General features: G+C 36.9%; 1 protein-coding gene across 4 annotated transcripts in view; it reads left to right on the top strand.

The window, feature by feature from the left end:
- Positions 1-13,771, top strand: part of LOC110376550 (dipeptidase 1) — a 149,395-nt gene extending 135,624 nt beyond the window's left edge. For 3 of the 4 annotated variants that reach the window (XM_064035116.1, XM_064035170.1, XM_064035191.1), the window contains 5 exons: positions 2,405-2,581; positions 2,879-2,963; positions 5,168-5,243; positions 6,090-6,228; positions 8,479-11,753. In XM_064035116.1, coding sequence (XP_063891186.1) covers positions 2,405-2,581; positions 2,879-2,963; positions 5,168-5,243; positions 6,090-6,228; positions 8,479-8,586 — 585 coding nt within the window. In that variant the 3' untranslated portion in view covers positions 8,587-11,753. Of the gene's footprint in view, positions 1-2,404; positions 2,582-2,878; positions 2,964-5,167; positions 5,244-6,089; positions 6,229-8,478; positions 11,754-11,781 lie in introns of those variants that run through there. The other variant, XR_010276557.1, reaches the window with a different exon arrangement.
- Positions 13,772-13,974: the final 203 nt, after the last annotated feature.

The following is a 13,974-nucleotide window of genomic DNA, read 5'->3' on the forward strand; positions in this document are numbered from 1 at the left end:
GCCTACCACAAGGTGCCTGACCTACCTTCCTTATGGCATCTCCGCTATATTTCCTTCCTCCGTGCTTAGGACCAAGGCTGGGTGGTAGACATCTTTGTGAGCGCATGTAAGCTGGGCTCACTTTGATGATTTAGGCGGTCATTCGTGTAATTAGAAACGAATCCTCTTGTTTCTTATTGCTGTTATTGTGCTAGGGTTAGTATGAAGTACTTACTGGAAGTAAACAGAACGTTCTTTTTAATTAGAAAGTAAATGTAAACATAGCTTTAGATACTTAAGAACGGTATAATTGTGGCAGAAAACAAAATAAAAGGAAAATAAATCCGTTTTTTTTTTAAATTACAAAACAAAATCTTGTTCAATTAAATCTTGCATAAATTAATTCTCTCTAATATAATCCAAGTAACTTTGTATGTCTGACTTGCCCGCCATCACTGCTTAACCAATTTTAATACAATAATTTGATTCTAAGATAATGTAGCTAGACGTTGAGATAAGACATAGGCTTCTTTTTAAATCGCGCAGAAAGTAATTCCCTCGTTACGCAGGTGGAACCGCTTGCGGAAGCTACTATCAAACAAATACCATATTTATATAATAAGCCATACATCTGCTTCTCCCTAGATAGTTCCGTCCTTTTCCATGTGAGTCGGTACCAGTTTTTTACAGGTGTAGGTATTGGGTTGAGGAGGTCAGATAGGCATAGTCGCTCCTTGTAAAACACTGGTAGTCAACTGCATGCGGTTAGACTAGAAGCCGACCCCAACATAATTGAGAAAAGGCTCGGGAGATGATGACAATTGCTTTAAATGGAGCGACTGCCTATCTGACTTTCTCGACCCTTTGGTATGACTGATAAATAGCTGATATAAGCCATACAAGGAAACTAAATGCAGTTAGAGTTACAAATATCATAGATATGTACGTTGTGACATCCCTACGATAGAATTTGGGAAGATGAATGTGTTGGCAGACACTCGTGATGAATGGCCTCAATTAGACTGATAGTTAATCGATGATCACGCTATACTCCAGAATTAATACGAAACTGTGTTAACAGATGCAAACTCTAATTTATTTGGTCAATCTCGGATGCAAAATAGCAGTTTTTGAAAAGCAGCTAAAAAATCCACTAGTGCAAAAGCTCCGTTAAAAAGGCAACTGTTAATAATACAGTAATGGTTGAAAACATAACTGCTGAATGAAAACTTCTTTTGAAAATTTCATGGTCCACTTGAAGCGCACGCTGAATAGGTAAGTTTAAATAATTGCACTTTCTGCACCTGGTTCGTGCAAGCCTAGTGATTTGAGCTTTGTTCCTTGAGATATTAATGGTGGATTTCTATAAATCTATGCATCCGTTCATTTGGAATTAAAGACTAGATGACATTAGCTCCACACAAATTGTGCCTTCAATCTCTAATAGCAAAACAAGGGAAAGATAAGTTATAGAAATTGGCACTAAATAGTTAAATATAGAACTTCATATTTTTACGGGTCACAAATGGCAAGTAGTGAAGTATTGAAATATTGCTGTTGGCTAAAAATATATGTACATTTAACATTAATTTTTAACTGAAAAAGATTCCACGTAAACCCGCCAACAAAGTAACATAAAAATTACTTCAGTACACATCAATCACTGTTAAAAAAAAAATATTTTTCCCATCCCATTAATATTGACAGCGTGCAACGATATTCAAATTGTGTTAAAACTACCAATCAACACGAAATTTCGCATAAGGGTCGTTCCACACGATCTATATTCCGCAGCGACTCCGACGTGTATCCTATCTGCGATTCATTACAGTCGCATGAATAACATCGCGTCTGAATCCAGTCGCAGATTTAATAAACGCGAGAAGCAATATGAGTGAGACACGTGATTTATAAATTACCTAGTTTGGGTACGATCTTATTTTCTTCTACATGACTGGGTAATAAGATGATTGTAGAATATGAAACTTTCCGTACTGGCGGATTTTATGCTCGGTTTTTCCGCACGACGCCGCTCGGTTCGTGTAGGCAGTATCAAGTGGTTTTAACATTATTTTTGTACCGACAGTTGTCAATGTTTGGCTGTAAGAAGCAAAATGGTGATGTGTGAAACGGGCATGCGTGGTGAAGAATGTTTGTTGTCTTTGTGGCATTATTTCCTGGTATACTAATGATTGACTGTTCTGTTGCTGGCGGCTGGCGTTTACATAAAGTTAGAAATAAACCTTTTTATCTGCCAATTTACAGTCATCCCTATTTCAGGTAGTAATAATTTGTGTAAATAAACCTTTAAAAAATATTGCAAGCCTAATAAAATTACGTTAGAGCAAACTGAACTTTACAAGCGAAATCATAAAGTATATTTTCACAGAACAACTTTAGACAGTACTGATTTGTTTGTTCACAGAAAGTGGTGAAGGAGATGAACCGCTTGGGCATGATAGTGGATCTGTCGCACGTGGGGGAGAACACCACCAGGGCTGCCATCAGGCTCTCCAGGGCTCCCGTGGTCTTCACCCACTCATCCGTCTACAGTCTCTGCAACCATAAGCGTAACGTTCCTGATGATATCATCCAATCTCTGGTAAGTATTCATTCATGAAATTCGATGGCAATAACTCGTGAGATTAGTTATCAGACTTTCTGGCTTCTTACTTACCCATAACGACTGCCAAAGATGTTAAAATGACAGCCTAGACTTACCCATTTCACGTGCCTTCCGACACACAACGGCTTGTCATGACATGGTGTCCTACATGCACAAACCAACCAAGCCGATTGCTATTAACTTTATCAATGATTAACCCGATGTAGTTGCTCATGGCGTGAGAACTTAAGATTGTATGTATAAAATAAAACTCACATAAATATAAAATTGCAGAAAGAGAATGGCGGTATCATCATGGTGAACTTCTTCCCCGACTTCGTGAAGTGCGCGCCCAACGCCACGATCTCTGACGTCGCCGGTAAGTGAGCCCAAGTTGTACCAGTCCCAGCGACACTGCATTACGCGTCCAGCCTATCAAACAGACTGAATGTTAGAACATTAATAAATAAACATACAAACTTTTACATGTCCATCCAACCATGTAAAACTATTTGATCGAAATATTTTGCATTGAATGGACGATCAAAAATGTATCATAAAAATTGTATAGTATAACTTTATTTCAATCGCTTTGTGATTATTTTTATTTTACTGAATTGAGTCAATTCAGAAAAAATATATAAAGTTTCGCATAATACTTATTAACTTGAAACATGACTTGAAACGGTATTTTATTTCTCAACTTTACTAAATTAAAAGAAGGAAAGGAAATTCCTTAGAACTTTGTGCATCCGAGTTACCATTATAGCATTATCGTGCAGCATTCAGCGTACTTAGTTTTTTCATGTAGACTGAAAACAAACTAAAGAAATAAACAACGAAGAAAAATCTTCAAATATGTAGATGAGCCAATATAATCTCTGAAACTTTCAGCATAATAGAGAGATATATCATTGTATGCATGTATTACCTATAAAACTCGCGTCGCGATATGTAGGTAAATCTCTTATGATTTATTTATCCTGAACTGTCTACTGTAGTTGGGATTTTCTTTATGTTTTTAACTTTTGTGATTTCGTTCTTGTGGCATTAATACTTGGGGCACTAACTTTTTATACCTTTATATGGAGTTTTCAAGCGCTGTATAACTCTATTCTGTCTCCAGGGTACGTACCTTCTTTCCAAATTACATACATCGTGATCGGTTTAATCCGTTTTGGAAGATCAGACAGAGATACATTTCATATTGATTGAGAGCCCAATCAAAATACCGGTCGATAATTTTTTTACAAGTATGATATTTAGAATAATCTGGCACTGTTTGTGTCATCATTGTATTGTATGTCATCAAAACTAATCCAACGAAACAAGAACAAGCAGTAATTAATAGAAGGTCAAGAAATATGTCACATTACCAATGACATTGTCATATTTACCTCGACCCAGAACTCATAAATTATTCTTACAATTGTGAGAGTAACTCCGTCACTAATTAATGATCCAAGGACGACGCGATGTCATAAATTCTGCCGATACAGCCGTAAATATTACTCAGGCTCAATTTATTGTATTGTATTCGCATGATGTATGGGGATTACCTATAGAAATGTTTCTGTGTAAGACGAAGGTACTACGGTCAGTTTAGCCTTTGAGATTCATACTTATATAATTTATCAAGGTCACGAAACTAAGTCCCGAATAAATACGTGATCTCTATCAAAGTTGTAGGTATTGACACTGCGTTTCAGATAAAACTTATAATCATCCGAGGTTCTACTTGAATCCAAAAAAAAAATATTTACGGAAATAGAAAACCGGGTTCTAAAAACACAAAAAAAAAACTTTTCACATTTATTTCACATCTCTCTAGAAGTCGGTATCTAGGAATTATTGATGTGTTCATATCACCTTTTAAAGCTACCTTTTCCCCCTTTTTTCGAAGTCGGTAAAAAGACACCATTGCATTAGATTCTAATACAGACATTAAAAAGCTTTCCCATATCCTGCTTTTATTACCACCCATCTGAGGTAACAGTCTAAGTTACGTGTTTCAACGATGTACGAACTCTTTTATGTCCGGTTCTGAAACCGGAGGTATTGTGTTCCCGGTCCGGCTGGACTGTCGTCAGTCCGGCTAGATTGCCGTCCGTCCGGCTACTTGAAGCTAACTATGTTTCGGCTTGTAGCTTTGCGGATGCTATACAATTTGTAGGAGAATGGTATGCGGTGGTTGGGTTTACAATGTGATATTTAAAATTTAGAATATGTTGCTTTCGACATCACATAATTCCTACAGACAGGAAAGCGGGAAGAAAGGGCTGAAATATAATAACAGTTATAAACTGTAGTAATAAAAAAGCTGGTGCCGATTTCTGAAAACATGAAAAAAAATAGTTTAATGTCCATTTAAAGATTTGGATATTCTGTGTGTAATGAAAAAACAATCCTTAAAGTATGTATTTGTTACATGAAAATAATACAACTTCTCACAAAATAACAACGGATTGTAGCTTCTTTGTTATTAGTTTGTTGACAAAACGAATATTTTAGTCTTATTTGAAAGCCTGAATAGTTACTTTTTGTATTTGTTATGTTTATCGACATTATATTTATTTGTTCTAGAACATTTCCACTACATCAAGCGCATGATTGGGGCTGACTACGTCGGCATCGGTGGAGACTTTGATGGTGTGAATAGGTAAAACTAACATTATTATTTTTGCTGAGTTCCAAATAATATTTGCAGTCGGCACAATCCATTTTCCGCTTCCATCCCTGTAAGTTATCATACTAATGATCCACTCCCTTCTCTTTCATGTCAGTTTTCAGATAATCTTTACATCTTTACTCTGGTCTTGGAAGTGTCTTGGTCACAATATAACTACACCGAAAATATTATTTGCACAGAAATAAAATTATAAAAGCAATATGGCTTCACATAAAGGCTATTTTTAAAATGTCCCGAAATATTACAAGGTACGAGAGTCGGAAATAATATTGCAATGCCGATAAAATTAATGCGTAGAAACTCTAACTTAAAATTTATATTCGCAAAATTCCGTGAGAAACTTCAGCCATATTTTACTAATACATTGTGTATGACAACGTATGGTGCCTCCAAATAAAAATATGGTTTTATTTATCTCATAAATAATACTCGGAGCTCCTTGAAAGAATACCTTTTCACAATAATTATGCCGAAAAAAATAGGGTTTGGGTTCTGTAACCAAAGAGTAAAACGGGATCTTAAGACTAAGACTTCACATTCCGTCTGGCTGTCCATCTATCCTTCACCAGGCTGTATTGCACGAGCCGTTACAGCTCGACAGCTGAAATTTCACTTCACAGATGATGTATTTATGGTGCTGAAATAACAACTAATACATTGATGGGGCTCCCAGTAGCATACAACAAACGTTATTTTAGCACGTTTTATAGATGGCTTCATAAGGTAGAATAACTCGCTCTTGACCGTATTTAACTCCAAACAGTCAATATATGTTCAGCCGTTGACAAATAAACTAACTTCACGCTCATGATGCAGGGTACCCCGAGGACTGGAAGACGTGTCGCGATACCCGGAGCTGTTCGCGGAACTCCTGCGCAGCGGCCAGTGGAACGTCCAGGAGTTGAAGAACCTTGCCGGCCTGAATATGTTACGAGTCATGCGCCAAGTTGAGAAGGTATTGAATATTACCTAATAATGTTTGTAAGATTGGCTTCCACTTATGGTTTCACCCACATCCTTATGGAAGTATTTATCGTAAAAGAGTATTCTATCAGTCAAAAAATGTTAGGCTAAAACACCAATATTCAGCTTATTCGGTTCAGCGGTTCTTGGTTAAATATAGTGTAACTTACTCGACTTACTTTACAGAATATATTATTTTTACAGAACCAATTTTAGATGTACATTTGGTAGGGAAAAACTAACATTTATTTTTAAATATGTAAGCTTTTTGTATCTGCCATTAAAGCAACATAAAAAGTACCAAATGTACAAATCATTCATGTTCATTTTATGAAATACAGTCTATTAATTGGGTATCGGAAAATATTACTGGATTTTTTATTTCATTCATAGGAAAAAAGGGTACTCAGCTGCTGGCGAGGCCGCAAGGCCCAATTAGTATATTTTTCTGCATAAGCTGTTCCCTTCAAAATATTACAAAAGAAAAAAATATATCCGTCACACTGTCATAATATTCCAAAATAATAATATTTTAGTTCAATCGGGTGCAAATAAAATGTTTTTTTAAACATCTATGTTAACCGGCCGAGGCCGAAAAATACACAGCAAACAATATTTTTTGCTAACTTTCACTCTAAACACACACTTCACACCTTTGCAAAAAACATCTATTCTGTTTACTTTAGTGCAGAATAAAATAAAACAATGTTTTATTTGGAATATCTGTTTACTGTAGTGAAAAATAAAATAAAATAGTGTTTATGGAAGCGACTATGCTAGTCGCTTCCCAGTGTTCAAAATTACCTAAGCATCTGAAAATAAGTGCCGGCAGTATCGTAAAATTATTGCGGTATTCGTAAATTATAGGTTTTCAGGTCGAATTTTTGAAATTATTACAAACTGCTTTCGAAAATATAATACAACGCGGTATTTAATTATTTCAGCTTTTGAAATAAATGCAACCACAACAGGTAGCTAGTTTTATTAAATACATGCATACTTATTTATCTACTACCCATAACTTTTTAATACGTTTGGTGTATGAAAATAAATATTTATTTATTTAAAAAAAAAACGTGTGAATTTTTTGCTTTGTAACTAAACGCTCGAATCAAACACTTGTATATCTAACCGTGTGAAAACAAAACTATTTTTACATAAACACGAAAACAGAAACACCTAAAATTGTAACACATCGCCAAAATCAAATACAACATACAGCCAAAATACAGCGGAATATTTCGAGTACCAATCAAACACATACGTTGTGAAATTCCACTGTGTTTCAGATTGAAGCAAACTATTTTTGATTAGGTAACTGCACGGAGTAAGGAAATATAAGCGGAGATGCCATAACGTAGGTAGTTCAGGCGCCTTCTTCTAGGTCAAATGCGTACTTTAGGCTTGACCACAACGATCAATTACGAGTGGACTAACGAAGCTTTCTTTGTTCTTTGAGACATCTGTCAACCATTTATGGTATTACAAAAAAATCGGGTTCAAAGAAGGCCCAATTGCGAAGACAGTAACGTTCCTCGTCCCCTGCACACTCGTACTTTGTCGCGCTACTTTCTTTAGAGATTATGACACCTCTGCTATTCATTTTGTTCTCCGTGGGTGTATGCCATAGGCTCTTGACATGGAATATGTCCAGTTAGTGGAATTACGCAGGCTGTGTGAGTTGTATTAAAATGATTAGTGAAGCCCTTTCAATTTGTACGTCAAGTGGCGTCATGCTAAATTAGATATTAGTTTGAGCTACGTGCTCCAATCGGCAATGGAATATGCGGACATTCCTTATGACGTATTGGCGTGTGTAGGATAATTTATGATTATTGGATGCAGTGCCTTTAATGTTGACATTGTTTATTAAGTGCTTACTGTTTTTAATACTGAGTTTAAGGATGGAATTTAAATAAAAGAGACAAGAGCACGCGGGCGGGTATTTTGCTTTGGCACATGCGCGAGTCGCTGGACCCGCAGGTTTTTAAAATACATGTAACCTGCGCATGTGCCTCAACATGCGCAAGCTACTTGTACCGTGTCGATGCACCCTAAGAAAAATAAACTCGATGTACAAACAAAATCAAAATAAAACTTCTAATTAACAGCGCATTCCAAAAACAGCTACGGGCTGATACTTACCTGCACTACAAAATACCTTTATCACAATGTACCACGCAAACTTAGTTGCATCTCAGCCGCAGTACTAACAAGACATAAATCATGTTTATTTACCCAGGTGCGGGACGAGATGCGCACAAACGGAGTGGAGCCTGAGGAACACCCTGACTCACCCAATGACAACGGAAATTGCACCAGCAATGCTTTCTACACCGAATATGTGTAAATTGCCCGCAATGTAACGCGACTGCCGATTTCCAACTTTATTTCTAGTAGTTAGGGTTGGTATTTGAGTGGGGGGACGCACGTCAATCAAATTAGATTGTGTTTTGTTTACAATAGTGGAGACTTTGGTTTTGAGGTGCGTTTTGAAAGCTAGCTGCTGACTGCCGACTGTACTTGCAGCAACTGCAAGAAATCGGTGGATATCTGAAGGGTGACTGCACGTACTGCTGCAGCTTCCATCCAAAATGGTTTTGTGTAAATATGTACAAACTAGTAGTGCAGTTGCGGCTGATTTCATGCAGTCGCTGCCAGTGCGGTCGGAAGTTGCAGTCGACAGCTAGCATTCAAAACGTACCTTTAGTGTGTTTATAAAAAAACAACATCAATAAAACAAATGAAGTTTCTAGCACAGAATGTAATACGTATGGTTGGTATTCGAATTCAATTGAGTTGTAAAGACAAAGCGTGTGACGCTCCAACCGAGTGTAAAATCGAGTGTATCAATCGTGTGACGCAAATGTGTTTGCTCCGCCAACTGTGAGCCATTGAAGATTCCTGCCGTCTCTGATACTCTGCCATCTGTTCGCGTTTACACTTGCTTGACTTTTTATGGAAAAAACTTTTTGAAATGTTTAACAAAATTTTGCTAGCGGTTTCACCTGCATCTTAAGGGACGAAAAAGTAATCAATATCTAAGTGCATATTACTAACAAGTTTGGTCAAAATCTATGCATTAGTTCAAACGTAGAAATAGCCAGCACCAATACAAACTATTGCATTCATTATAATAAAAGGAATTGAATTAATTTCGTTCGCGGCTAATCTATCAAAATTGGATAAATCCAATTTGCAAAATGGATAAAATACAGGTGCCATCGCAATCCACTTAAATCTAATAAAGCCGGCGCCGAACTAATTCAATAGCTCACTGAATCAAACAAGTTTGTATTCCTAGTTGGACTTGGAATTAACACATTTTACTCGAACTTTCTGCAGTACACTGTCTTTCACGAAACTGTAGTCAATGCCCCGGGGTACTCAAAACTAACCAATTACGACCACGAAATGTACTAAAAATGCTAATTTTACACACAATTTCCACTTATCTACAGCATAGAATTTTGTTTGTTTTACAACAGTGAGCTAACATAATTGCAAATATACATCGAGGTCGCGTTCGATGTACCAGACACTTGTATTTCGGCTACAATTACACAGCTGTCAAATTCAATTGGCAATCCGATAGCACTACATCAATTTGAAATTCGAATACCAAATGAAATTATTTCGCGTAACCTTCGCGTCTTATTTGATTTGTGTCCCTGTAAATAAATAAATAAAATACTTCTGCTCAAATTGTTAGTCAAATTACGGCTCGTTGAAAGCTGGGAATGATGTTTTTTATAGAAATGTTGTATGGAAATGTGCAGTCGCGTCCGATACCGACCGGACCGAGAGTTCATCCGACAGTTTGATTCCAATTGATGTGTTACATGATAAATGTCTGTGTACCAGCCACTGTTCACACTTGCCCAGCTTGTTTGTTTTTTTGCACCTGAAGTGTAATGACGACAATGCGGATATTTGCTTATGAATATAAATGATTCAGGTTGTGTTAAATTCAATAATAAATTTCGCAATTTTAATATTGTATTTATGCGAATTACGGAAAATGTTCAACATATGATAACAACAGATTACGTTGTGTAATTAAAAGCTTGGAGAAATGAAATTAATGAAATGTAAATTAATATGATTAAAATGATGGCTGGGCAAGTGTGAGCAGCCTTTTAACCGATGACGATAATTGTCAATATGTGTGTGTTAAGTTATTTATTCAAGAAACTATCGTCGTATTTCATAAGCGTCTATTTATAAAACACTAGTTGTACCAGCGGTTTCCCCCGCTTTCCGAGGAACAAACATCACACCTGCAAAATTTTACGTTTATAATATTAGCAAGTTCAACATGAAAGTATACTACAGCCTTATAGGTATTGTCTTCTTTTGCCAACCAATTGACTTTACTTCAGCGCGATTGAAGATAAAACCGTTTGAATTTCTCGCACTTCTGGCTGCAGTTGCGGAATACAGTTCAAAGTTTATAAATTCATCGCAGTAGTTCCGAGCTCAGTGGGATCCAGCTATGATGTCCGCCGGCCTGAGACAATTAGACCAATAAACTGTGAATAACTACTGACATTCTACTCGTGTTAAGAGTTTTGTTGCCTAACTTTTGTGTTGGAGATATCTGCTAAGCTAAAGTTCATAAGTTTTCATCGTTGATCAGGTAAATTCGTTTCTAGATTGTCAACAGTTTTCGAAATTTTTGAGTGGGAAAAGTTAATTAAAAAGCCAATTATGTCACTTCTCCTATAAGTCAATAGCAAATTCATTGGAATATAAATTGCTGTAAAATATTTTAATTGCAAAATGGGCAAAACGTTTCCCAATAAACTGAACGGCTTTTTCAGTCGAAATTCGTTCCGAATAAATAAATATAAAGTCGTCTGCACTTTTAATTTTAACAGCTCAATAAATCTTGGTTCTGTTTCAGTAAGCATGTCCAATTTCAATTATTCGAAATCATAGCGTTTGTGCGGAAGGCAATTTTGTGCTAAACTATTCACAATTAATTATGTCGAAAGATTTATTCAATTAAACGAGCTGTTTCGCCACATGTAGGCACATAATGTCAAATGTCCGACACGTGTTGGCCGGCTTCTGACACTGCTATTAGTAAGGTTAATTCGACCCGAAATATCGTATTTGTAACCGTCATTTACAAATGGAAATACGCTGTTATTTCAACTGATCGATATTTTCCGTGGCCCTTATGAAGTCCTCTTTCATCTGAATTTTTAATCTAACCAAACGATTAAAGTTAAAGCCGGGAGGGTAACTTTGCGTTCGTCGGCGACAACTTGACTTCAACAATATCAGACGGTGCCAAGTAACTTTGCCGCGAGATTTAACAAGCAAGAGAGAACATCTTTGTGACTACGTAACGGTGAACTTGTGTGTATCTTTTTACCATCAAAGGGAATATTATCGAACCTATCAAAACTTTACTCTTTAGATGAGAGTTAGCGTCGTTAAAGAAATAAGTGCACGTAATGCGGAAGGCACTAGTGTATTTTCTGCTCAGTTTGATCGATGGCACGTGAAATCGTGTGGCAGCTTTTCTGCCGAGCAGAAAATCCGCTAGTGTGAAAGTTCTGTTACTGTTTATTATCACTGGTTACGAGTCTTATCGCCAAGGAGCGCAAATGCGAGCTGAAGTTTACACCTTCATCGTAATAAATAAATGTTATGCGACATTATGAGATACGACGATAGTTTATACGTGGTAACTGATAGATAATCAAAATATATAATGTAATAAATGTTGTAGCTGCATGGTAGGTGTATTGTTGTGAACTGTGCACTTCTTCCTTCTTCACAACTGAGTAGATTTCGTTCACATATCATTCTCTGTCCTGACTGCTCCCGGCAATACAAGCGCTGCCTCCCTTCCGCGCTCTTCCAGTGTTGCATTGCCGCGGGCCACTTAGATAGACTACTCGAAATTGGAATTAAATGGAAGGCTCGAGCGAGAGAAACTAAATTAACTGGGTAATTAGAAAAAAATAACAAAAAATATTTTATTTTACTATTGTAATTTAAAATAAAAAAATAAAAGGTTCGATCTAGGGTTGTAGGTAGAGAATAAAATTTGTAAAAAAGACGTTTTAATAAATTTAACGTTATTGGTTTGTTATGATGTTTGGATTTCCATTGTTTCATGTTGAATTGTATTTAAGGAATTGAAGGATATTTGCTTGTAAGTGAAAACATACGGGAAGTAGTAAGTCATGTTATGACACCGTATGTTTTCAATAAGGGTCGGTTCTCACTTCACTGCTTGTTACTTGTTCTGTAGTTTTGTTGATATTTCTATAAGTTGAATTTTCATGTACTGTCTTTGTGTATTTCTTAAGTTCTACTTAAATCGGACTGGAGGGCTTTAACTTCGGCGAATAATGAACAAATTGAGAGCATAGAACAAACATACAATCATTTGATGGTACTATTAGATACGTGAATCACTTGGTTCATCGTTCGCTGAGCGAGTGTGCGAGCATTAAATGCGAGCGAATCTGAGCGGCAAGAGCTTCGAACCCCGGGCCGGACACGGCCGGCGTCCGGCGCCCGTCCGGCCCGGCTCGCCCACTGTCCGACTTTGTAAGCTAAAAGCTAGTATACAATTTAGCGTAAGGTCTAAACATGTGATGCAAATCGTTGTGCCAAATGACCTAAACTTTTTATAACTTCTTATACAGTTTCGTATTAAAACTGTAACTTACATCTTTCTTTTTATAATTTTGTACTAAAAGGCTTCGATGCCAAGGAATGAGATAAAAATGTGTGTAACCCGTAGTTTTAGTTCGTTTGTCATACTGACAATAAAACCATCCACTTTAAAAAAAATGAAATGCTGTGAATTTCTTAATGTATATTTAAATATAACTTTAATATATGATGTGAAAGAGCGACTATTTCTTATAAATTGTGACTGAACGATTTTTGAACCTATACTCAACTTTAAACTAAGGATTTTCTTCTAAAATCTGGCTGTTATTTTGTCGTACAAGCATGTAATGTGTATCAAGCGCACTGTCGGTGTATTAACGTATTTACTACTGTTTACCAAATAATTGTGTTGGGTGATGTTCGGACAACGTACGGCGGCCGCAGCGAGCCGCGGGCGACACGCTCGGCGACCGCAGCGAGTGAGCACGCCATTATCACTACCGACAGATTTACATAGCAATTCAACCATTAAAACGTTTTATGCAGAATTGATTAATTCTCAAAATATTGCAGATAGTGAACACAGTTGCTTTGAAAAAAAAAAACACAATTGTTACGTCTTAGTGGATAATCACCCTAACACCCAAAACAAAAACGACGAGCTTGTAACCGAATTTCCGATGTGCGCTTGCGTTGGTTGTGTGGCGCGTTGCGTTCTCTATGACATACACACTGACTCCTCACTTCTATATAGTCCCCCGGGGGCTGTATTCCCCGGGGGAACTGTCACTCTAACCTGTCTTCCCGGTAAGCAAAGCGCCAAGCAACTGTATACTGGACTGTTTATATATTTATTACACTTGGTAATCAATAAACACGTTTGCTGTATTGTATTTTGTGGTTTTATTTTGACCCCTTTCCATAATTGGGTATACGTCTCCTTGGGTAGCTTGATGGCGGCTAGCTACTCATTTCCGATCAAAAGTACGCCCATATGATGTTCCGAGACGACGTAAAGTTTGGCTAAAGGTACTCTCAAACAGCTAAAGAGTCCTAGTAATATGCCTAGAAATGAGACGTGAGACGAAAGAAAACC

This window comes from Helicoverpa armigera, chromosome 1 (genome assembly GCF_030705265.1).
Source record: "Helicoverpa armigera isolate CAAS_96S chromosome 1, ASM3070526v1, whole genome shotgun sequence".
Lineage (NCBI taxonomy): Eukaryota > Metazoa > Arthropoda > Insecta > Lepidoptera > Noctuidae > Helicoverpa > Helicoverpa armigera.